Raw genomic sequence first — 25,626 nt, 5'->3', positions numbered from 1 at the left:
CCCAACGCAGGCCCTAAGGCGTTGCGCAGCCCATACGAGTTCCCAAACTCGCATGGATACCTTTGACACTCCCTTGAGTTATCTAGGCAGGCCCTTGGGGTTCGCCCCCAAGGCAGCTCGTTCTATACGGCTCGGTGGCAGCGCGTATGGGGGAGGCAGGTCGGAACTTTCATCACCTATACCCCCTTATATATGTTTAAAATTAAAAAGCCCAAGTTGCCCGAGTAGACTGCTCTACGTCAGACCATCAGAAGGCTCCTTTCTCACCAGTTCTTGGCCGAAATTACAACCCCAAATTCTAAGTTGTAACAAACTGTCTCTATACAGTTTGGTGGACTTTTAGTTTACATCACTATCATTACCATATATTTTTGCCGACACTTTGAATAACGTTCCTATTGAAGCTTCGCAAATCTCATTTTTGGTAGTCTTGTAACTGGTTCTTGGTTACTTCAACATGCAATCTGTCCTTATAAAATTATGAATTGCATTACAGTTAGTAGCAAGGTTCACATTCTTTGCGGATGCATAATCGAGTATGCCTTACTATCTCGTCCAACTCACTCCATAATCTCTGAAAACTATTCTCACTATCATCTTCCTTGGCCGAGTCTTTCATTTTTGTTTCTTTAATGAGTTGGAACGAAAATATGAAAGTTGGGAAGGAGGTTTTCATGCAACATTGGAAACTTGAAGGGAATTAGCTTCTGGTTTGTCTTGGCCTTTTGTAAGAGCTTCTGATTTTTTGATAGATGTAGAAAGCCTAATTCCTTTCAAGATTTCAGCACTGATTGAAAAGCTCCTTCAACTGAGATATATTTGTAGATTCTTGTTCCAACTCACTAAGGAAACGAAAAATGGACAAATCAACAATGGGATGTGCCAGTGAGGATGTGAAAAGTTTTAACAGATTACGAAGCGAAGATAGCTAACCTCTAAGGCATGCTCTATTATGCATCCATGAAGAACTTGAACCCTGTTGGTTATAATGCATTCCATAATTTTATAAAAGCTAAATTGCATGTTGAAGTAACCAAGAACCAAGTGCAAGACAAGATTAGGAGACTAATAAAAAAATTTAAAAATAATATTGCCAAGAGGAGCTTTTTAAGGCTTCATGAGGAGATGTCATTTGAATTGTCATAAAATTTTGAGGTGATGACAACCAAGTTGACAAAGTGAAGAAAGCATTTAAGGTGGATGAAGCTAGAAAAATGTTGTTGACTTGGGATAATGTTCAAGTTTAGTTTTAAGAGAAGGAAGTGCTGTTGATTTAGAGGATTGGTTCGAAAGGAATCTTGGTTTAAGTAGCAAAGAGAAGTGAAATGAAATGTTGAAAAGGTGAAAGCCATGAATATTGCTAGGACTGAACATTACTTGAATGAGATCAAACCTATGAAGGAACAAAGTTGTTGTATGATGCTTTGGAAGCTTCTCAAAAATGCTGTAGCATAAATGTTACTAGTAAGAAATATAGGTTGATTTTGTCCTACTTGTTTCGTTTTCAACTTTTGTTTTGCTTTTGGGCTTATTGCGCATTGGTGGGAAGACGTGGAATACTGACAGATTTTCCTTTTTGCATCTGATTCTGGAACTTTCAGCTTTTGGTACTTTGCTGAGGTGTGGGGGAATCAGCTGCCGCAGTTGCTAAGCAAAATACTCAAAAATACGCCTTTAGAACTACATATTCAGAAAAATGTACTTTATGTAACTTCCTTGATTATTGCCTTTATTTATAGTCCCAACTAATAACTGAGCCCGAAACGAAAGTATGGTATTTTTGGATTTAAACGATTAAAATAGATGAAAAAATAATTGACTATCATTTTATATATAACGCAGTTATTTATCGCGTTATATCTTAATGACACATTTGTTCATCAAAGTATTTGTAATTTGACTGCATAGCGCGCTCTATCTATTCACTTACCTATCAATGAGTATGTTCCCCGGAGGGAGTACTAATTAGTCAAGTACAAAAGGGTTGAGACATGTTGAGATCAAGATCAATGCATCCATAATTAATTAAGTATATTTTGGCAAGTTCGAGATGGAGTAGTAGAAAAGATGGGAGCATGGCCTTTTCTTCATCACTAATTAAAGAAAGAATATTATGGAGTAATACTGTAGGTAACAAAAACATTTTGCAACCCATGACATGCAGTTTGGCCTAATGCAAAAAACACTAAAACCTATCAGGTCCCACCTTCATGGATAGTGGTGGCAAACGGTCGTTCGGGTCGGATATGGACGGATTGAAAAGTGGTAATATAAAAATCGGATAACTTATTTGACCCGACTCATATTTAATACGGATAAAAAATAAATTATCCGTCGGATAATATGGATATCCATATTATCCATGATGACTTCTTGAGTATGATCACTTTTGGGAGAATTCTTAGTCTCATAAACTTAAGGAACCCCCAATTTGAGTTTTTACAAATGTAAAAGTTAAACCCATTAGTTATCCATTGATTATCTATTTTCTAAGTGAATAATATGATTCTTATACATATTTGACCCGTTTTTAAAAAGGTTATTATCCAATTCATTTGTTAGTGAATAATACGGATATATAACTATTTTTTTTATCCAGTTTGTCACCACTATTCATGGATTTACATTCCCCGTGTAAGGTACTTACTTAATTATTAATGTGTTCATTGCTTGATTTTGTAATAGACTGAATTTTCACTCAATTCCTTTGCGTCTTACAACATTAAGACATATTTACAAGAAGTTAATACTAAGAAATGATTAATGTGATTTTTTGGGGTGAAAAAACAAAACAAAACAAAACAAAAGAAAGCTGAAACGAAATTGTGGTGGAGTGAAAAACGAAGGGACGAAAATGAGTGGAAACGTTGGAGTCGTGATAACATTCTTTTTCTTTTTGTAAGTTAGCGGAGCGTTCTACACCTTGGAGAAAACATTGATAGCGCAGGTCATTGATGCGCTATGCAGCCAAACTGCAACTACCAAGTATAGCGTATATATTACATGCGCTATTCTTTAACGGACAAACGTGCCTTTAAGATATAGCGCGGTTAATAATCGCGCTATATATAAAATGGTAGTCAGTTATTTTTTCACCTATTTTCGTCGTTTAAGTCCAAAAATATCACACTTTGGTTCCGGACACACTAATAACAAAAACAAATACTCCACTCGAGAGAAGCAAGAGAAAAGCCATTTAGAGAAAGGAGAACATGCTTAATGGAACATTTTCCCTCAGTTTTATTTTATGCGTTTTAACGTGAAGTTAAAAAAAAATGTAAAGAAAAAACTGTACATACCAAAAACGTTTTTGAATCTTATGATCTTAATTATATCATAACATTATGAATAAAATGACAATTTTGGAATTAAAAAACTTACTAAATACAGGAATATGATTTTATTTTTTCCTTAAGTGGATTAAAATGGAAAGAATATGTGTTTCTTGTTAAGAAATGGTAACTGGTGATAATATGTGTTTGTTTCCTTCGAATGATCGATAAGACCCTTTCATCACAATACGCCATTATTTATCTCCAAAAGATAAACCACTTTCTATTTACCAGCCTTCCACTTTGTCCTTCTTAGCTTTCTGAATAGTTGGAGGGAAAAGGACATTCTTTTCTTATTATTCTCCTCCTCCTTTTGTTAAAACAAACATACTACACAGGGAGAAGGAATTTGAAATGATCAACTACACTATTTCATGATTCTGCCTACCATTTCTTCAATGTTTTGCTCAACTTAAGTAGGATAAATGCATTATGAAGAATTCATCTTCAAACGGCGATAGACCTCCAAATTCATATACTAGAGCTTTGAGTTCATCATCCGGTCCTCAACTGTTCAACGATCTTACACAGAGCAGTTTTCTAACTACTGTAGGTTTATTCACTATACATTAACATCAATTACAACATACCAATGATTCCATTAAATACCTAAAAGACCAAAAAGGAGAAGAGTAACCTATATGAGCAAACAGAGGAGTACATTCCATACCATATTCAAATGGAGAGAATACCCCAAATGCACGGTAATACAAGGTGGTACACAAAAAATGGATAAAGAAAACTCAATTGTACCTGTTGCGACATGTACCTACCACAATTAGACTTCATTGGGGCTATAAGTATAGCTGTATAAGTTCATCACTTACTACAGATGGTGTTAGAACGCCCAAATCTGTGAATAGTAGTGTAAGATACTGAGGTGGTGTATAATCACGAGCAGAAGTTTCAACCTCCACCTTGGATGGAATTGGTACCCCAAAATCAATTGGACGTAAAGCTGGAACCATATCTTTTTGGTCCAGTGTATAGAGACGAGCAAACTGCAAGAAATTAGAACTTGTTAGGCAAATGAATTCCATAGCACACTTCTGGTTCCATCTAGTCAAAATACCCCTCAAGACATGTGCATTGAAATCCTTAATGTAATAGATAACATGCTGTAAACCTACCTTATAACTTTCAGCGGCCACATAGACTGGTTTATTCATGCTCTTAGCTACCAAAGCAATTTGGTAGGTTCCCATCATGTTGATAACACCTCCACTTTCAACCACTCCATCTGCCCCAACAAAAACCATGTCCACTTCATCCATGCTATATGCCACAGCAGAATCTATTAAGAGCTTCACAGGAACATCAAGCTTGGCTAGCTCGTTGGACAATCGTAACCCAGTCCTGTCTGGCCTCCCCTCTGCAGTTCAGATAATGGAATCCAAATTATCATGTGATAGCATTAAACAATAACTCATCTTCTCAAATAGGTCTAGATGAAAGCAGATGCAGTTTCACCTTTCACCATTATCAAAACAAGAAGGGCTATAATCAACCACAACTCGAAACTTTTTCACCAATTAGTACTACTTGAATTGAGAGGAACCGGGAGAAAGAGAAACAACAGTCTTTCTGACAGGGGAATAAAGAAAAGTTTGAACCCTAACATTCCATGTGAATCTTCAAAACAAAAGTAAATAAATAAATGAGCAAAAGCAAAGAAAGTTCCTTCTCCCTCATTTATTTGTAGCTAACTGTCCATAAACATAATTATCTATTATCTGGTTAACTGATAAGCAAAAGTTTTCTTATAAAGGCAATATATTGATGAAAGAGAAACTTTTCCCATTCCCTTCTGGCTTGTCCATCCAAGATGAAAATAAATACTGAGAAGAGAGAAAACAATCGCCACTTCACAATAGATAGCACATAAAACTATCTAACTGCAGCAATAATTCATATGTACTAGCAATGTAACACTTCTGTACAAACCAGTGCAAAGAACTCGAAAAAGCTTCCTATTCTGAGCTGCAGTTTTCAGAATCTCTAAAACCACTCTGGAGAAGCCATGTACTAAAATGGTGCAACCATCAAAAATAAAATCTTGGCTGAGCATCGCAATTATCTTCCGAGCCTGCATTTCAAAGTTTTTTTCTTTAGAAGCTATGTTAATTTGATTAAAATGCTTATTCCTCTAAGTAATTTCCTGGTTTACCTTATAAGATATTTCCCCAAACTTCTCTGCACGTTCAAGAAGGCGAGACTTAGCTGAATTAAAGTCCTCATACTCCAATGCTGAGGTTCTTGTTACATAGCGCATGAACAAATCACAACCAGCTGTCAAAGAGATGGAGGTTTTGTCCCATGACTGCAATAGAAACATAAAAAAAGAACATAAATTTCTCAACTCCGTGATTATGTTTGCAAGCAAATTTGGCTCGACTACTATAAGGTAGATGTATCTGCCATACAAATCTAGTTTTACACATCAAAATTCAAGGGCCTGACAACAGTAGGCACTTAAAAAGTTGAAGAATAAAGCTCTAATGACATTAGGCACGTCACCCTCCATCAAGGGTGAAATTGGATAATTACTACTGCACCATATCTGCATCTTCGCTGTTGTGATAATCTATTGATATCAAGATTCATAACCCACCATTAGTTCTCCCCTCGAACCCAAAACACAGACTTCTGTCGTGATTGGTCCGATAGTGACAATCATCTCTAACCAATCGAATCTAAACTATGTTGCGCGGACTCTCCAAAATGAGGCCGCACCCGTGTCGGATCCTTCAAAAATACACTATTTTTGGAGGATCTGACACGCACCCGATAACATTTTCGGAGTGTCCGAGCAACATAGAATCTAAATATAATCCTCTCTAATTGCAGGACTAAATCTGATGATATGGCTCATTATATGCTTTAATTCTTTCAGCACAACAGTAGTGACCCTTCAAATATTGTTATAAGGATTAACAAACAAAAGGGAGTTTGTCACAACTTATTTCCTTTTTTAAAAAGGAGGGATGTAACACGAGGACTTCCTAGAGGTCACCCATCCTAGTAGTACTCTCACCCAAGCACGCTGGCATAGCATCCTGTCAAAAACTTATTTCCTTGACATCCACATTCAACTTTATCTTAGCTTAGCGACTCGAAACATCACATTAGAGAAACAGATCCAATTCTTTGAAGAAACTTCTGAATCTCCCCCGCTTGAAGAAAGCACATTAGACCAGGCAACGTGGAGCCAAACTCTTTTAATGCAATCTACAATTTTCACCATTAGAAAACTACTCAAAATTCCAAGTTTGATTGAATTAGGAACCTATTAACTAAGAAAGAAAAAAAACAGGAAAATTCTTTAATTCTTTTAGCACAATAGTAATGACCAACTAAATACATTTATCAGGACTAAAAACAAAAACTATATTAAAAAAAAAAAGAAAAAATGGAACCTTGAGAGAATCAGAAGCCTTTTTAAGCTCAATCTCAAGCTCCATCATTGTAGTAGCTTCACTGGACCGAATAACCGAAGCCAAAGCTCTAATAGCAGCCACCGCCTCAGCCAAATCAGGCTGTTTCCGCCAATTATCGAACTCATCAATCACACTGAAACCCTTACCCGAATCTCCACACTTCGAAGAACAGTTCACTGATACAGTCTCTTCGGATTGATCACCGACGGCAGCCTGAGCCTGAGCTAGCCAGTCACTAGTTACAACCCCAATGTGAGCCGCTCTCGTTTGATAGTACGCCGAAATGTTAGGGTTAGTTTGTTGTAGGGTATCGGCCATGGATAATGAAGCGGCGGCGGCTGAGGGCGGAGAAAGATGGCGGCTCTCTGGCATTGTGACGACGTCGTTTTGGTTTTTTCCGAGAATGAAGGAAGCTGACCTGTGCCACATTTTATTTTATTTTTGGGAATGGAAATAAAAATGGATAAGATGAGGCGAATATGAATTTTACTTAGTGGAATAGTAACGCGCCGCAATAAGAAGTGCGGGAAACACGAGCTTTGACCCAACGGCCTAACTGACACTACGATAATGACATTTGTAGTTGAGTATTATTTAAGTTGAGAATGACAAAAGAATGATAACAAAAGTTTAACTTTTTCCTCAAAATTAAGATCACGTCTAATCTCTAACAATGCAATAATAACAATTATCTCAGACTTGAAGTGATTGCTTAGTTTTTAAAATAAATAAATAAAAAAATTCTTGATTTGTATTGTAGCAGGTACAGTCAAACCTCTCTATAACAGTCTCGTTCGTTCCGAATAATTTTTGATGCTATAGTGAAGTCTGTTATACATGACATATATTATAACATAATATAATATATGATTCCCAAGAATAATTCTGCTTTTATAGTGAATGACTATTATATATGGATGATGTTATAGAGAGCTCTGACTGTATAGCAATAACCATCGAAGCATAACAAATTATTTTTCTAAAAAATATTTTCTACCCTCTAACCAAACACTAAAAAATATTTTTTGAAAATAGTTTTTCACTCACCAACCAAACAAGAGAAAATAAGTGATAAAATCACGCATTTTCCGTAATAAATATTTTTTCTTCGTACCAAACACACCCAACAAGCATGGAGTATTTCTTTTCTAGGTTATCCATCGTGCAATGTCATGACAACTTGCAAAGGTAGATGCAGTGTACTATATACTACTACTATTATGGTGAGTATCGACCACTTCAGTCTGGTTTTGAATGTTATTGATTCGACATATTGGTTATTGATTTATAAATATGTTAAACTAATGATCGAATCGATAAGATATCATTTTTCGGGTATCGGTTAATCGGTTATCGATCGTTATCCGTTGACCCTATAAGATAACTTAATTTAGAGGGAAAAACATAGTGTATAATGCTGATTGTGATGTAAACTAAGAGTCCACCAAACTGTATAAAGAACCTGGTTCTGTATCAGTTCTCACAGAACACACACATAGCGGTGAGTAAATAACACAATAATATTTTACGTGAAAAACTCCCAACTCACGGGATTAAAAATCACGACCTACACTCGTAAGATTTCAACTTCACTAACCGAGCAACTTTTGATTACAACATAAGAATTAAACTCTTAACCCCTCTCCTACTTGGAATAACTATATTGCAAGCCTCTTTGTAATAACTCTATTACAAAACAACAAATCTTGACTAACTCTAGTCAAGAAACTAAACCAAACAGTAGTTTAAATTTGTCCTACAAAGACACTTCTTGAAAGTGGTGTAGGATTACAAATGAAAAACAAATAACAAAGACTCAACAAACCTAATGACTTAAGATATCTTCAATCTTTGGATCTTGTCCTTGAGGTTGCAGCAGCTTTGTTCTTGAGAGAAATGGTGGCTAGCACTTGATAGAGAAAAACAATTTTAGGTTTTTCAAGTGTTAGGCCATGAAATCCCTGACCTCATATTGATAATATGTGTGTGTGAGGTCATTGGGATGGTGTAAGCAAATATTCGGTATAAGGCATGCTCCATAAAGTGAATGTTGCACTGTTGCGTGTGCAGTGCAACAGTGCATCGACTTTAATAGTTGAAATGAGTTGATATGTACTGTGACCGGAGGAACTGATCTCTATCTGTTCCCTTTATTGTTCCCCTTGTTGTTCCCTTAACTGATTTCGTTGAGAGTTGAACTAGAAATCTGACTAGTTATTCTGAACGCAAATGAACTAATTGTTTCAGGTTCCTTATCTGGTTCTCTCGTGAAGTTTGTCAAATCATTAAAACAAAGGACACATATCTTATCAATTTTTCCTTTTTTGATGATGACAAACTTAGAGTTGATATCCCCATGAGAACCAGATTTTCCACATTGTTCCCCTGCAGAATAGCCATATTCCCCTTGAGAACCTTTCGCTATCTGGTTTTCATATGAAGTTTGTTAAATTATCAAAATACAAAGGCACATAACTTATCAGATTGATCTTATAACCTTGATCCCTTTCAATTATGTTTGAAAAATACATAAGTTATCCCCTAATTCATGCCATTCAGCCTCGATCCCATGCCACTCAAATTTATGTTACTCAGTTTCGAATCCATTTGGGCTATAGGGCGATGCGAGTTGAAACTTTTTTTCCCCTTTTTTCAAATGCAGTGGCGCGCGGGACGATTTGGAGGAATCTTAAGCCTATTGATCAACATCTATCGGATATCTGAAAGAATCAATGTTACAAAAAAGAAAAAAGAAATAGAGAGTTTGTGGATAACTCTTGTCGGAAAAAATATTATGGGCATGGCAGCCCGGTGCACAAGGCATCCCGCGTTCACGCAGGATTCAGGTAGGAGCCGCAACGCAAAGGGTGTGATATAGATAGGCTAACCTAATATAAACATTAGTGGCTGCTTTCACGACTCAAATCCGTGACATATAGATTATACAAAGATAACTTTACCGTTGCTCTAACGTTCTCATACACAGAAAAATATTATGGAAATAATAATATATCCTTCCAATAAAGGGAATGGATTTTTCATAACAATTAGTTACTCCATTAAATAAAGAATGAGGGACTATTTGAATACATCAAGAAAATAGTATGTTTCTTGTCGATTCTTTTTCCATCCTTGTCTAGAAAGTTTATTCCCCAATTTATATCCACCCTCGTTAGTCGTTTCCTATTGTAAATTTTAGACGTTATACGAAATTATTTTCTTGAATTTTCTTTTACAAACTTATGTGTTGAATTAATAATTTTTATGAAGTTAATTCCTTGAATATTCCTTTTCATTCTTTGAAGTTCCCCTTTAATGATGTTTTTTACTACTATCAAATAAAGATATTCTCATGCATACAGTTAGTTGAATTCAATCCAATTTAAATTAGTACATTATATTATTAAATCCACTGGTTTATATTATAAAAGAAAAAAAAAGAAATATTGTTCGGTAAAGTTGACTTTCTTGAGGGTGGTCATTAAAGCAAAATAATAAAAACAAGATATGACTGACAGATCTCATTATTAAATTTTTATTTGCAACTTAAAAAAAAAAAAAACTCAATCACTTAATTAGACAACAGTGGATTTATTGAAATTGCATGATTGAGTTGACGTACTCACCTACCCTCCTGAAAAGGGGGGGATATTTATCTACGTGGCTATATATATTTGGTTATAATTTTTGTCTTTCATTTACTGATCTGTTTGGGCCCATTTGATTCTGCAAAAGGGTACTTGCGAGCCCTCTGAAATTGTATTATAGGAGTAATTAAAAGGCACTGTCCTTTTCTTGTTCATTTTTCTATTCCTAATAAATATTTTTTGTTTTGATTCATTTTGTATAATCCTTTATTTTATGTTGTGATTCAGCTATTTAATTATTCATATAGGAAAGTTTTGATATTTATTTCAGGAATATATATATTGATTGATGAGAAGCAAAAATGGTGGTTTCTTGAATTTTTATCAAGAAAAGTTGTTCCCTTTAGAGGTTAAAGATTCAATCTTTTTCGCTGTTGAGGTGATTTGGGGTTTCCTTATTTGGCTTTCTTTCCAATTGGGTGTTTTGAATTTTCTACGGGGGATTTTTTGAATTGATTTTATTACCATATCAAGAATTGGATTCTGTGAAGTGGGTATTTTATTCAGAGGGAAGTTCAAAGGAATTCTATTTAATGCCAGTTGATTGGAAGCTATTGGCAGCCAGCCATTTTCGATATCTATTGATTTGGAGAATGCTGATAAATGAATCATGAGTAGTAAGGCTAAGGCATTGATAATAGTTCTATAATTAGTGAATAGTTTGTTGATTCTTTTATGTTGGGCACTTGTCAGGGGCTCTATGCTGTTTTTTTGTTGCAGCAATTGGATATGAGTTTTGTTACTGAATGAGGTTATAGCAATGAGAGGCAAAGGCCTCTCTAATGTTGTCAATGGATGCCTCGAATAGGACATTCTCTGATCTGTTAAAGTTACTGAAATCGTGGATCCCTTGGCGACATGAGCCTGATAATGTATCGAGGGATTTTTGGATGCCCGATCATAGCTGTAGGGTATGTTATGATTGTGATTCTCAGTTCACATTGTTTAACCGTAGGCATCATTGTCGTCTTTGTGGGCGAGTATTCTGTGGCAAGTGCACATCTAATTGGGTTCCTGCACCATCAAGTGAGCCAAGGCCACTACAAGATGAGTGGGAAAAGATCAGAGTTTGCAATTACTGTTTCAAGCAATGGGAGCAAGGTTTAGCTGCTAGTGTTAGAACTCAGATTGCTATCCTTCATACGAGTACTTCTTCGCCTTCTGCAACCAGTTTTATCAGCTTCAAGACTAGTGGAACTGGTGAGAGCAGTAGCATTACCGTTACTTCAGTGCCACACTCTTCGGTACTTAGTCCATGCAAATCAGCTGTAACAGAATCTACTCTAGAGACGCAAAATGTTGCAACATCGAGAGGGAGCTTTGATCCTGCTAGTAAAGGGGTTTTGGACCCTTCCCTAAACCAATATGCATTTTGCACAACAAGGTTCGTCTTACATCTTCTATTATCAGTCAATTTGAACCAATTAACGAAAAAGAAATCAAACCAACTATTATTTGTCGTTGAATTGTTGTTTGGAAAGTTGCACCATTTATGAGTTTCTTTGTTGTCAAATGTGAATGGGTAGATTGCCTTAAAACACTAGGGGCATCTCTTACTAAGTAGTGAAGAAAGCACTTTTTTGCCCCTAGTTTCGATAGCGTTGGAACATCCTAACTCTGTGGTATACCTCTCTATTATGCTATTGCATGTTTGAATCCTCTTAAGGATTTGTGTGAAATCAACCACATAAGCACATGTGTTCTAAGGCCGTAGCTCGCTACTCAGGTTCTGCACTAGATGTCGCAACCACATCTTGCTTCTTATTTTTTCATGAAATCAAGTTCTTGCCAACCAAAGTAGCAACGGATTAGAAATTACCTTTAGAAACCTCTTACACAACCCATGTTGGACAACTATTAATTCAACACCCTCGTGCACATGTAATCCAATTTTGGGATCACGAACATTAAACTAAAACTTACAAGTGATGGAATGGGTTTAGAAAGGGTAATCTACAATGTGAAAAGAGAGACAAGGGGAGAGAACAATTGTTTTCTTGATGATTAAACTCAATATAAAGGAGCTCATTTATAAGAGTTGTTAAGCTACTCTAATAAGTATGTTAAATTATTTAAAAGGAATATACTTAATGCAAAATAAACTCCTAATTAAGACGCAATATTCTACACTATCCTATACAATTTTCTACAATGAATCTGAAGATATTCTTGACAACAATGTATCTGGACATATTCTTACCAATTTGAATACCCTTCTATAACGAAATGTGCAATTTGTCCCGATAAGTGAAAAATCCCTTTCCTTCTCTTAAGTAATTCAGAAGAAGGTAAAAGAAATGATACTAGAAGCAACTTGGCAAAGCACTAATAACTGAAGTTTGCTGCCTGGTAGGCCACACCTTGATTATTTGTCCTGAGCAAACCAATTGTTCTGTGAGTTGCGTTGCATTTTTAGTGACCTGTTTTTCCAACTACTCATGTCCACAAACATGTTTCAGTATCAGTTGACTGTTTGTTGCTATATTGTGGAATCAGGAGTGATGATGAAGAAGACGAATATGGTGTTTACCAGTTAGATTCCCAGGTGCATTTTCCTCAGGTTAATGGCTACTATGGCCATGTTCAGTATGACGAGATCAAAAAGGACTATGGATCTCATAAAGTACACGCTGACAGAGAAGCTATGGATGAAAAAAGTGCGAGCAGCTCTTCCTTACATAATAGTTTTGATTCCCAGGCTTCCGAAGAAGTCCAACAGATTGTAAAACAGGACATCTCTGATGAATGTGAAGTGCCTTCATCCCTAAATGTTGCAGAAGATGCTAATCTGGAACCTGTGGATTTTGAGAACAATGGAGTTCTGTGGCTTCCACCTGAACCAGAAGACGAAGAAGATGAAAGGGAAGCACTTCTATATGACGATGATGAGGACGGGGATGCTGCAGGAGAGTGGGGATGTTTACGGTCATCAAGCAGCTTTGGAAGTGGTGAATTTAGAAGTAGGGATAGGTCAAACGAGGAGCAGAAAAAGGCTGTGAAAAATGTGGTTGATGGCCACTTCAGGGCTTTAGTATCACAGCTTATGGAGGTTGAAAAACTTGCCATCGATGAGGAAGACGAAAAAGAGAGTTGGCTGGAGATTATTACATCCCTGTCATGGGAAGCTGCCACACTTCTGAAACCAGACACTAGCAAGGGCGGAGGGATGGACCCTGGGGGATACGTAAAGGTGAAATATGTAGCATCTGGGCATCGTAGTGACAGGTAAGCAAAATAAAAAACATTCATTTTTGTACACAATGCTGTTCTGCTGGTGTTGGATCCTTGCCTCCTATGTAACTAGTTAGGATAAGCAGCAACAGAAAACTTTTGAAATAGGAGAAACAGGAGCTTTCTTGAAGGTTCATGTTCCGCGCACACAGGCTCTCTCTCTCTCTCTCTCTCAGACACACACACACACTACCTCCTTTTGTCTGCTGTGATTTCTGAAGGAACTTCAAATTACTAGAGTCTTTCATTGATACAATTCTATTTGATACTTGGGAACTTCCCCAGAAACTTGTAAATTCTTGTCTTGAGAAATATTTGGTCAAAGTGGTTTTTGCAAAGTACGAAACAATGAAGATATTGACATTGTGCTTTTCACTCTATGATTTGTAAACTAGATATAGTTGTGCTAGGTAACAGCTTATTACATACATTTTGCAGCTTTCTTTTGCTTGCGAGTGTGTTCTCGGTCAATAATAGTAATCATTTTTGTTCTTGTTGTGCTCTCTCTACCATTTTTACCTATTTGGATGTTGCATACATTCCCAACTTGCTCGGGTTTGAGGCGTAGTAGTAGCTGTTGTTGTGATGTTGCATACATCCTAAAAAATATTCCTTTAATATGAAACTTTCCCTCCTTAAATAGTGCGGTGGTGAAAGGAGTTGTCTGCAAGAAAAACGTAGCTCATCGACGAATGACGTCCAAAATAGAGAAGCCTCGCATATTAATCCTTGGAGGGGCTCTTGAGTACCAGCGTGTCTCCAACCACTTATCAAGTTTTGATACTTTGTTGCAGCAGGTTTTGATGAATAACCTTGTCTTCCCATATTTGGAGCAGATAGTGTATAGCTCTTGTGCTTATAGATGTGTGTTGCTATTCAGGAAATGGATCATCTCAAGATGGCTGTTGCCAAAATTGATGCACACCAACCAGATGTTCTTCTGGTGGAAAAATCTGTTTCTCGCTATGCACAAGAGTACCTCCTGGCAAAGGACATATCACTTGTCTTAAATATCAAGAGGACACTTTTGGAGCGTATAGCCCGCTGCACGGGTAGTCAAATAGTACCTTCAATAGATCATCTCTCCTCTCAAAAATTGGGATACTGTGACATATTCCATGTTGAGAAGTTTTTCGAAGAGCATGGTACAGCCGGGCAGAGTGGAAAGAAGCTGGTGAAGACTCTAATGTACTTTGAAGGCTGTCCAAAGCCACTGGGATGCACTGTAAGTCTATCGTCAATTACTAGAACTATAATGAGAAAATTATTGGTGGTTTTCAGTCTCTTAACATGGCCAAATTACTTCTATGAGATCAAAAGTTTACACATTACATTTTGTCATATATAGACTTCTAAATACTTTTTGGCTCTCTTGATATTTGTTGTCTCAGGTATTACTCCGTGGCGCAAATGGGGATGAGTTGAAGAAAGTAAAGCGTGTCTTTCAATATTCAATTTTTGCAGCTTATCATTTGGGTCTGGAAACTTCTTTTCTTGCTGATGAGGGAGCATCTCTACCTGAACTGCCTCTGAATTCTCCAATAACTGTAGCACTTCCAGATAAATCATCAACTATTGACCGGTCAATCTCAACAATACCTGGTTTTACCTTTCCTTCCACTGAAAAAACTCAATCACCACTATGTGGTGGTGCACCACAGAGATCAGGTAGCATTCCCACAACAGTCCTGGTCAAGGCTGCAAGCCTTTGTACTCAGCCAATGGGTATGACAGAGTTCCCAACTGCAGCACGCATTGAGACTTCCTTCTGTGGGCCCTCTGCAACTGGTGCATCTGTGGACAGAGGTATCGTGGATATGATAGAGTATTCCAGATTAACGCCTTCGGAGAATGCAGAACAAGGTTGTTTGTCACAGAATGTTCAAAATTGCATTGCTGTGAACCAAAGTGGCTCAAATCCAGTGGTTTTGCAACTAGACGGAAAACATGTTCACGATGAACCAGCTTCTTCAAAGGAAGAGTTTCCTCCGTCCCCATCTGACCATCAAAGCATTTTAGTTTCCTTATCATCCCGATGTGTTTGGAAAGGAACTGTCTGTGAAAGGTCCCATCTCTTTCGGATCAAATACTATGGGAACTTTGATAAGCCATTGGGTCGATATCTACGAGACAATTTGTTTGATCAAGTAAATCTCTCCTCTTCACTTTCCATCTATGCCCGAAACATTAAGAATATAATTACGAGTCTGAAAATATCTGTTGCCGTTTCTTTCGCAGAGTTACAGATGTCGTTCATGTGAGATGCCTTCAGAAGCACATGTGCAGTGTTATACTCATCGACAAGGCACTCTAACTATTTCTGTTAAGAAGCTGCCAGAGTTTCTTTTGCCTGGTGAAAGGGAAGGAAAAATTTGGATGTGGCACAGGTGCCTCAGATGTCCACGGGTTAAGGGCTTTCCTCCAGCAACTCAAAGAATAGTGATGTCCGATGCTGCTTGGGGCTTATCCTTTGGGAAGTTCCTCGAACTTAGTTTTTCAAACCATGCAGCTGCTAGCAGGGTAGCTAGCTGCGGGCATTCTTTACATAGAGATTGTCTTCGGTTTTATGGGTATGCTCTCATTCTGTTTGTTGCCTGCAGTGTTATAAATGTAAGAGCACTTCAAACATTTCTTTTCTTGGTGTCATGCATAATATTTAAATCTGTTGGCATGATTAGCTGGTGTCATGTTCTGCTCAAATAACAGTACCTCTCTCCCTTGGATTTCTTGATTGAAATTTATTGCTCCCTTCTTTGTCATGTTGGTATAGTCTAGTGCTAGCTTGCAATTTATTTTGTCAATGCATGAAAATAATCTACATAAAATGGCGTCTGTGTTTAAAACTATGGTTCCCCTTTTATTTTCAAGTGTCTGTAGCAATGTTCTATCCATCGATTTTGGCTATTACTTTTGAGTATCTTTTTGCAATGTTAGTAAATTTGTGACACATGCAGTTTCGGAAAAATGGTTGCTTGCTTTCGCTATGCGTCAATTGATGTTCACTCAGTGTGCCTTCCTCCTGCAAAGCTGGATTTCAACTATGAGAAAAATCAGGACTGGATACAACAAGAAGTGAACGAGGTGTGAAGAATGTGATTTGGACTTTTGAGTGTGGTATAAAGTCGCATCTGATCTCACCGTGTACTTGTTTTCATGGAATAATTTAAGCAGGTTGTTAGTCGAGCTGAACGTTTGTTTTCTGAGGTTCTGAATGCAATCCGTCTTTTGGTGGAGAAAAGATCTGTTGGTCAATTTAACAGCAGCGTTAAAGCACCTGAAGCAAGAGGTCAGATTGCTGTTTTGGAAGGGATGCTGCAGAAGGAGAAAGAAGAATTTGAAGTAAAGTCTTCACTTCTGAATATTAATTATCTTTAGCTTCTGCAAAGTCTTCAGAAGTAAACTGCATAACTATGGTCCTGGTTATGTTACAAAGCACTTTCTCTCCTTCCCTCCACACCTCTGATTGTGTTTGTTTGTTGGGTGTTGGTGGAAGTAATAATTAAGTATGAGTTCCCGTTTGTTCTCTTTCACTCTAGTTATCTGCAACCCATGTACAAATATGTCTTTTTGTGATTCAGTAGTTCTGCTTTTATCACCTTGCGCTCGGGAGACAGAAAATGGTGGAATTGTCTTCAGTTGCCCATGTTGCAGATTCTATTAACGTTTGCTTTGATGCATCAGAAATTAACTTGCTTGCTGTCATTATCAACCTTTTGCATTGATACTTAACTTTCATGTGTATCATGATACTTAACTTTCAATTGTATCATGATTCTAACATCATGTAAACTAATTGACTGGAATTCTTAATTGTCTGACTTATGTTAGGGATTTAAAGCAATGATTTTGTAAAACAATTGTTAATTTGCTCTTTGTGGGTTTTCCTGGGTATTCTGTATTAGCAGGAATCTCTCCAGAAAATTCTGACCAAGGAGGCGAAAAAGGTGCAGCCAGTGGTTGATATTTTCGAGATTAATCGGTTGCGAAGACAACTCATTTTCCAGTCTTATATGTGGGATCACCGACTTGTATATGCAGCCAGCTTAGAATGCGAGGCTCATTGCGTTACAGGAGAGAAACCCCTGGTCGGTAATGATAAGTACGCTGATCCAGATAGGACCAGTGATTATTTGAATGTCTCTGGTTCTGTTTCTGCGACTAGAGTACTTGATGCAAAATCTAATGATGGAGCAAGTTTTGGCCAAAAGAATCATGTGGATGCAGATCATCAAGGATCTGAGGTTCTCTTTGATTCTAGTTGTGCAATTGAAAAACCATCAGATCTTCCTGTTGGAACAGAAAGCTTCTATGGATTGAACTCTGCGGAATCCAATATAGAGGGTTCCAGAGCCCTTTCTGACGGGCAGTCCCCGATCATGGATAATTTGTCAGATACTCTTGAGGCAGCTTGGACTGGTGAAACTACTTCCGCTGTCGGAGTGCTGAAGGATGGTACTTGCAGATCTTCCGAACCACTTACTGCAGATTCTTCAACAACTAGATTAGCAGAAAAAGTGGACGTTGAAGACCCTGGTGAGGAACATGGCGGAGCTAAGGCATCTGGATTTCCTCCTTCTTTATCCTCTAAAAGCTCTGAAAATGTGGAAGACGCCGGGGGATGGTTAGGTATGTCTTTTATTAGCTTCTACCGGTCACTGAACAAGAACTTCTTACCAAGTGCTCAGAAGTTGGATACGCTTGGCGAGTACAGCCCTGTCTACATTTCATCATTTAGAGAGTCAGAGGCCCAAGGCGGAGCCAGGTTGCTCCTACCTGTTGGGGTTAATGATACCATTATACCAGTGTACGATGTCGAGCCCACTAGTATTATATCTTACGCACTAGTTTCACAGGATTATATTGCACAACTAGCTGATGAGCTAGAGAAATCAAAGGATTCTAGTTTGGACTCTAACCTTCCGCTGCAGTCCCTAGAATCTGGAAGTCTGCAGTCCCTTCAATCTATGGATGAAATGGTATTGGAATCCTACAGAAGTCTAGGATCTGCTGATGAGAGTATCTTGTCCTCGTCCAGTAGTCATAGCTCTTCGGTTTTGGATCCACTCTCATACACAAAGGCAATGCATGCGAGAGTCTCCTTTTCGGATGATGGACCACTTGGGAAAGTGAAGTACACAGTGACTTGTTATTATGCGAAGCGCTTTGAAGCTTTGAGGAGGATTTGTTGCCCATCTGAGATGGATTTTATAAGATCTCTTAGTCGCTGTAAGAAGTGGGGAGCCCAAGGAGGAAAGAGCAATGTTTTCTTTGCTAAAACCTTGGATGATCGATTCATTATCAAGCAAGTGACCAAGACAGAGCTGGAATCATTTATAAAGTTTGCTCCTGCATATTTTAAATATCTTTCTGAATCTATAAACTCAAGGAGTCCTACTTGCCTGGCAAAAATTCTGGGGATCTATCAGGTATTTTAAATACTCTTGATTACATTTGTTGTGAATCTAGTAGTTCTTAAGGGGCAAATATGAGTCTTGCATTTGGAAGGTGCGCTTAATGTAGTTTTTTCCTGGTTTTATGGTTTGACTTGAATATTTGAGCCACTACTTGGATTCTGAATTACTATTTACTTTCACCTAAAGTTTTCAATAGGATTGATCTGGTAAGGCATGATGCATTTTCACTGGTGTCTTTGGGTATGTGAGATACCTTTATTTTTGGCTCTGTGCCTTTAGAAAGGAGTATCATGGTCTGTATGAATACGTAGTCATCTTTACTGTCGGCCAAGTCTTTCGAGTTATAGTTGTTATGGTTCAATAGCCTTGTGGTGAATTGACCTCAAAACATGGGGTGCATATTTATCTTCTATGAAGACTAACTTTGATGTGTAATTAGCGTCTAAAATTATAAGTTTCTTGATTATTCCTCATTTCATATTCTCGGGAATTTTCATAAGACAAATATCATCAACTATGATTATAAGTATCTGGTCGTTTTGCATAATTATGCCTATTGTTTATGTGAAGGTGACATCTAAGCATCTTAAAGGAGGGAAGGAATCTAAAATGGATGTGCTAGTTATGGAGAACCTTCTATTTGGGAGGAATCTGACCCGGCTTTATGACCTTAAAGGATCTTCCAGGTCTCGTTACAATCCCGACTCAAGTGGAAGCAATAAGGTCTTGCTGGATCAGAACTTGATCGAGTCAATGCCAACTTCGCCTATTTTTGTTGGAAACAAAGCCAAGAGACTTTTGGAACGAGCTGTCTGGAATGACACTGCTTTTCTTGCAGTAAGTAAATGAATCTGTTCATTTCAATGAATTTATTCTGAACTCTGTGCACAGAAAAGCTCAATGATGTCCAATTTTCCTTTTAATGTGGTTATTTGATATTTAGTCACTCTTCGACACTCCATAGTAAGAAGTCAAATGTCTTTCATAACGCAGTCTTTCATTGTCCTCTTACTTAACAAGCTACTATATATGTTGCCGAAGAGAAGCATGAACTTGTTCTTGGGATTATTGACTTCATGAGGCAGTATACATGGGACAAACACCTAGAAACATGGGTTAAGGCCTCCGGCATCCTTGGTGGACCCAAGAACGTCTCTCCGACTGTCATTTCACCTAAGCAATACAAAAAGAGGTTCCGGAAGGCAATGACCACCTATTTTCTTATGGTTCCAGATCACTGGTCACCTCATACAATTACTCCCAACAGGTCGCAGAATGATTTACAGAACATGCAAAGTGGAAAATCTGCTGAATGATTTGTATATCTTGCTTGTATATCCTAAGGTCATATATTTCTTCCCATTTTTTCATTTCTTTTGATATATGCAGTTCCAGGGGTATTCTCCTTAATGAAGGAACACATGATTACTTGTTAGAAGACGTCGAAGGATGGTTATAGACTTATAGTTCTAGTGGCAGGTTTCTCCTGCATAGAAAATTAGGTTTACCTTAAAGGTAATTCTTTTGTACATCTTTTCTTTTTTATTATGATTGTTTCCTTGTGTAGAAACCAAGTTGTACATGACTTACAAAGGATCAACAGCAATTTTTGGTCAAAGCGTGATCTTGTTAAGTTTATGCTGCTGAAGTCTGTACATGATTTTGTTATTAAATTTTGACAGATATTTTTCCCCCTCTTTTCCTGCTGATAGAATTGGTGTGTATGCTCATTGTATTCCTTTTGATTTGTGTACAAGCGGGAAAAATAAGGAAATAGAGGTAACTGTAATAAGTTTCTGATATTGTGTTACTGTCAAAATCAGAGAACATCTATTTAGTTAGTTGTTGAAGGCTTGAAGCACATCCCATCTGGTGACCAATTCCTCTGTATGATCTATTTCGTTGTCATTTTTTAAATTCTATCCCCGTTAGCAAATTGGAAACAGCCTCTTGCAAAGATGCAGGGCAAGGCTGCGCAATAGACCCTAGGGTCCGGCCCTTTCTGGACCTCACGCATTGCGGGAGCGTAGTACACCGGATTGCCCCGTTAGCACATTCCCTATTTTATGTTAAAGACAACATGTAGATTGAAGCTTGATGTATTTTCAGAAGAAACTGAGTTGTAAACAAGTAGCCAGTGGGAGCCCTCTTAACAAAAAAAGATCAAACATTTTAAAGAGAAATGTAATTTTTAGCCGCTCAAAAAAAAAAATAGCAGATAAAATATATATTTTTTGTATATATGTGTATCATATACATATAATATATATATATATATATATATACATTTTTTGGCTAGCGAATGTAAACTATTGTTAGTTGATCGGCCAAGTTTGTATTTTGCCGATATTAGAAAGGGGTAATTGAAAGCAAAAACATCTGGTGGAAAGTGCAAAATGAATTGTCATACGTAAAATGTACACTTCTTAATTTACATCTGCACCAGGAAAAGGCAAGTCCTTGTTCCTTTTCTTCTTGTCAAAATATACTATTCATAGAGGGGAATGAATACATAAGATGTACATAAACAGACTATTCTTGTTCTGTTTCTTGTGTTATTTGTTAGAAGTGTCAAAGTGCTGATAATCATAAGATTGTATTGAGAAATGCACAAAAATCTGTTTATTCAGCAGCAGCAGCAATATGAAGCCAACATTTTTGGAGGAGCTCTATAATCTCTTCATCTCTGCATATTAATTCACACATATCACTATGAATCTCAAAATGAAATTATATATTTATTAGTACTAATCAATAGACTAATATTGTGTCCCTTCGGCACATCCGATAAAATTGGAATAATACAGAGAGGATTAGCATGACCCGGCCTTATGCAAAAATGGCATGCACAAATCGAGAAATGATTCAATAGACTAATATTGTTACAAACCTTGATTTATAAGAAGACTTTGGCACTTGCTGGCAAAATCGAGGTCCTTCATCATATCCTTCACATGTGATCTCTCCATTCTCATCTTTATAACAAATTACACCAGTTGACTTATCTTCAAATACCTATTAATATCATAACAAATTTAAGGAAAATTAGAATACATGGTATGTTGCTGACATGTGACCAGGAGGTCCGATTTCAAGCCGTGGAAATAACTTCTTGTAGAAATACATGGTAAGATTGCGTACAATAGACTCATGATCCAACTTTTCCCTGAACCTTTTATTTATTTATTTATAGAATACAGGGTACTGCTTCTGGTGTGAACATTACTTACGTAGTTAAATCAATACGTTCTAAGAACAAAATAAATGATATAATCGTTATCTCGACCAATTGATATGACTTTAAGCAGATTAAAAAATCAGAAGACAATACCACAAGCCTGTTTCTTGAAGTTGATCCAATCTGAAGCGGACTAGTTGTTGTTGTTGTTGCGGAGACATGGATTGAGATATTGTGACAACTTGCACGCACCTCGACTCTGTGGGCAGAGAGACTTGTTCTTGCAGTGGAAGATGATTTGTTAATTAGAATAGGTGCTGAAAGAGAGTATGTTACAGCCATTGATCCTAATGAAGAAAAAAAAGGGAGGAAAAATTGTAAATGGAGTGCTAGTTTTTGCTTTGCAGTATTGCTGTGGGACTTTAAAAGTGCCACATGCCAATAAGAAATTATACACATTTGTCCGTTGTTTAAAGTAGGAGTCAGTTCTGTCCCTGTCGTGCATAAGTTGGGGCACATATACCATATATTTAACAGAATTCCTCAACCCACATATTAACCTCACTAATATATTACTTAGCACCGGATTGTAATGCGTGTCATCCATGAGGAATTCTATTAAATATATAGCATATGTGACCCAATTTATTCACGTCAAGGACAGAACTGAGTCCACCTTTAAACGACGAGCAAATATGTACTATTTCATTTACTGACATATCTGACCATTTTCTGTATTATCTAACCAGGTTTTTGTTGGGTCTTTGTAAGCTAAAATGGATGATATATAATAGGAAACTATCAAACCAATAAGGGATGTTATTTCACGACGTGTTATTTTGTAAATACTCCTATATTCATAATGCATAGTGAGTTTCAAGTTGGAAAAAAATGGAAGGTTATAGTACGTTGATTATCAATATAAAAAAAGATTAAACTATAATAAATACTTCTAATAATGGCGAAAGAATATAGATGAATTAAATATGAGATTAAAATATAGTTAATTGATTGATTGATTGAGGTTAGAGGTACGTGGGGGTGAGTCCTTGCGGCGTGTAACTTAGCTTTGTGATTATAAAATCATGTAATTAAAAATAACATAAAAATTTAAAGGTAAATTTATTTTTAAATAATGGATATTGTCTCCATTATTTTACGGAACAAATTTGAAAAAAGAAGAGTGACAAAATGAAAGAGAATGAGTAACTTTTGGTGGTGGTGCGGACTCCGTCATGTCTGTCGGTAGATAACATATTTTGTACTTAGTTTATTTTGTTCTTAGCTTGTAAGATGATCATTGGTTAGAATACTAGGTACGAAGAATCAACGTATCTTTTTCTTAAGAGGTTAATAATGGACCACATAACAACTCCTTAATTAATTAAATGTCGCCCTAGAATGAATTGACTTATACAGTATTCTATTCTTGTCGAGGCACAATTACGACACCTGTATAGCTCCGAGAAGAAATGGAACAGTGTATAGGATAAAATATGTTCATATTAAATGCTTGCATAATAGAACGACACGTATAGCCGAAGATAGATGGAAAGCGAGGCAGGTGAAAATCAAGTCCGGGGACAACAATCTCGGTTGTCCCCGAAGGAAATGTTGCTCATAAAGACAAATAAATGTCTGCCACCCGGTAATATTCAATGGAGAATATTCTATAGCATTAAATACATAATCCGTTACCTAGAATATGACGTTTGCGGTTACACATTCTTCAATGCCCCCCATAATTGTCATTTAAGAGGGGCTTGATCCTAGGGCCTTGTTTCATAGGTGCAACTATAAATAACGAGTTCAACAACCATTGTAAGGGATGAATTTTCTGACAAACTTATGCTATATACTGTTCAAAAGCACAATAACATTTTGTTTCTTGCTTATTAATATTGCGACTATTGCTTTTGGAAGCTTTGCTCCCGGAACCAAGTTATATGATGTCTTATCTCGATTTCAACGCTAAGTCTTGCATTCTTATTTAATTTATTTATTATTTTGGGATCAAATCAATTCGCTTGTCTATGAACCACGTATAAATTCAACTGTACCATTTTACGAGCAAACAGTTTGGAGCCCACCGTGGGGCTTAGACAATTGCATAATTGAGTTGATCCTTGCATCTCTTACTAACTTGTTTGAATCTTTGTTTCTTAGCAAAAAATCATAAAAACAAAGGCAGATAACGATGTCAACGTCGCACACAACGTTGAGGCCCAAGGAAATTAGACTCAGCACGGAGATTCGATTAGTGATACCCGCAACGAGGGGGATGAGGCCACACCGGTCCATGGCGGGCAATATCCAAGACAGGTTCGGGAGGCAACTCCTGATGATGGTGAAGACGAGCACGTCGTGGAAACATCGAGAATCCCGAGGGAGCAACAAAAGGTTATTATGGGTCATCTCTCACGATAAGATCAGGTCATGACGGAGTTGAGGCAGGCATTGCCGGGTACTTCCAACAATGCGAATGGACGAGGCCCAATTCCTCCGGGTGCTCCCGCAAACCAAACAACACAAAGGGCTGATAACAACACCTCGAGAGGCGAGGTCTGCTTCGACAGGGCCGGGGGAAATTGTAGCGGATCCGGTAACAACAATGAGAATGATCCCTTCAAAACTGAACTCATGTGGTTTATGAGGGAAATAAACGCCCGAATGGACCAAATCCGGGCGCACCACCGGTATTGAAAGGACCGGATTCAAAGAAATACACTCAGTTGCCGTTCAAACCAAGCACGGTTTCGGAGTTGATCGCGGAGCGGTTCAAGATGCCAGACGTGCCAAAATATGATGGGACTTAGTATCCTTAGGAGCACATCACCACCTTTACAATGGCGGTAAAAGGAAACAACTTAGCTTCGCATGAGATTGAGTCAGTCTTACTGAAGAAATTCGGGGAGACCCTCACGAAAGGGGCCTTGACATGGTATTCGCTTTTATCCGAGCACTCAATAGATTCCTTCAAGATGCTCACAGACTCTTTTATGAAGGCCTATGCCGAGGCCAAGAAGGTACAGGCCCGAAAGGCCGACATATTCAGGATTGCATAAAGAGGGTCTGAGTTCGTGACCAGATTTCAGAAGGAAAGGATGCTGCTACCGGCCGATGAATGGGCAGGTGAGACATTTATTAAAGGTCTGAATCCGAGGAGTTCCGACGCTTCCCGAAAAACTGAAAGAAAGTCTGCTCGAGTTCCAAGCAACAACGTGGGCAGATGTACACAACTGCTACGAGTCGAAGATAAGAGTTGAGGATGACCAGTTCGGTTTCCCGACATCAACCAAGGGTCGGGACCAGGAGAAGAATAAGGAAAAATCGAGGGATGATTTCGACGCAGACCGATGGTCTTCTGGGGGTCAATTTTTGCCCTAT

The 25,626-nt window shown here is 37.7% G+C and overlaps 2 protein-coding genes and 1 non-coding gene across 3 annotated transcripts; 2 read left to right on the top strand and 1 right to left on the bottom strand.

Moving 5' to 3' along the window:
• Positions 1–3,776: 3,776 nt before the first annotated feature.
• Positions 3,777–7,257, bottom strand: LOC107777280 (uncharacterized). Its single transcript, XM_016597277.2, has 5 exons — positions 6,749–7,257; positions 5,500–5,652; positions 5,277–5,418; positions 4,463–4,704; positions 3,777–4,333 (listed from the first exon to the last, which is right to left on the bottom strand). Exons 1-5 carry the CDS (start codon positions 7,196–7,198, stop codon positions 4,127–4,129), a joined length of 1,194 nt encoding a protein of 397 aa, XP_016452763.1. The 5' UTR covers positions 7,199–7,257; the 3' UTR covers positions 3,777–4,126.
• A 3,321-nt stretch (positions 7,258–10,578) lies between these two features.
• LOC107777281 (1-phosphatidylinositol-3-phosphate 5-kinase FAB1B-like) lies at positions 10,579–20,679 on the top strand. The gene is made up of 11 exons (XM_075231136.1): positions 10,579–11,800; positions 12,913–13,641; positions 14,291–14,444; positions 14,528–14,872; positions 15,039–15,794; positions 15,886–16,217; positions 16,602–16,728; positions 16,819–16,986; positions 17,553–19,073; positions 19,632–19,914; positions 20,082–20,679. Exons 1-10 carry the CDS (start codon positions 11,199–11,201, stop codon positions 19,908–19,910), a joined length of 5,013 nt encoding a protein of 1,670 aa, XP_075087237.1. The 5' UTR covers positions 10,579–11,198; the 3' UTR covers positions 19,911–19,914; positions 20,082–20,679.
• Positions 20,680–21,828: 1,149 nt separating this feature from the next.
• LOC142170103 (U6 spliceosomal RNA) lies at positions 21,829–21,936 on the top strand. The gene has a single exon (XR_012699690.1). It is a non-coding gene; the product is annotated as a U6 spliceosomal RNA (small nuclear RNA).
• Positions 21,937–25,626: the final 3,690 nt, after the last annotated feature.

The sequence above is a fragment of the Nicotiana tabacum genome, chromosome 15 (genome assembly GCF_000715075.1).
Source record: "Nicotiana tabacum cultivar K326 chromosome 15, ASM71507v2, whole genome shotgun sequence".
NCBI classification, from domain to species: Eukaryota; Viridiplantae; Streptophyta; class Magnoliopsida; order Solanales; family Solanaceae; genus Nicotiana; species Nicotiana tabacum.
The sequence above is the reverse complement of the archived record's forward strand: the minus strand, read 5'-3'. Positions and strand labels throughout refer to the sequence as shown.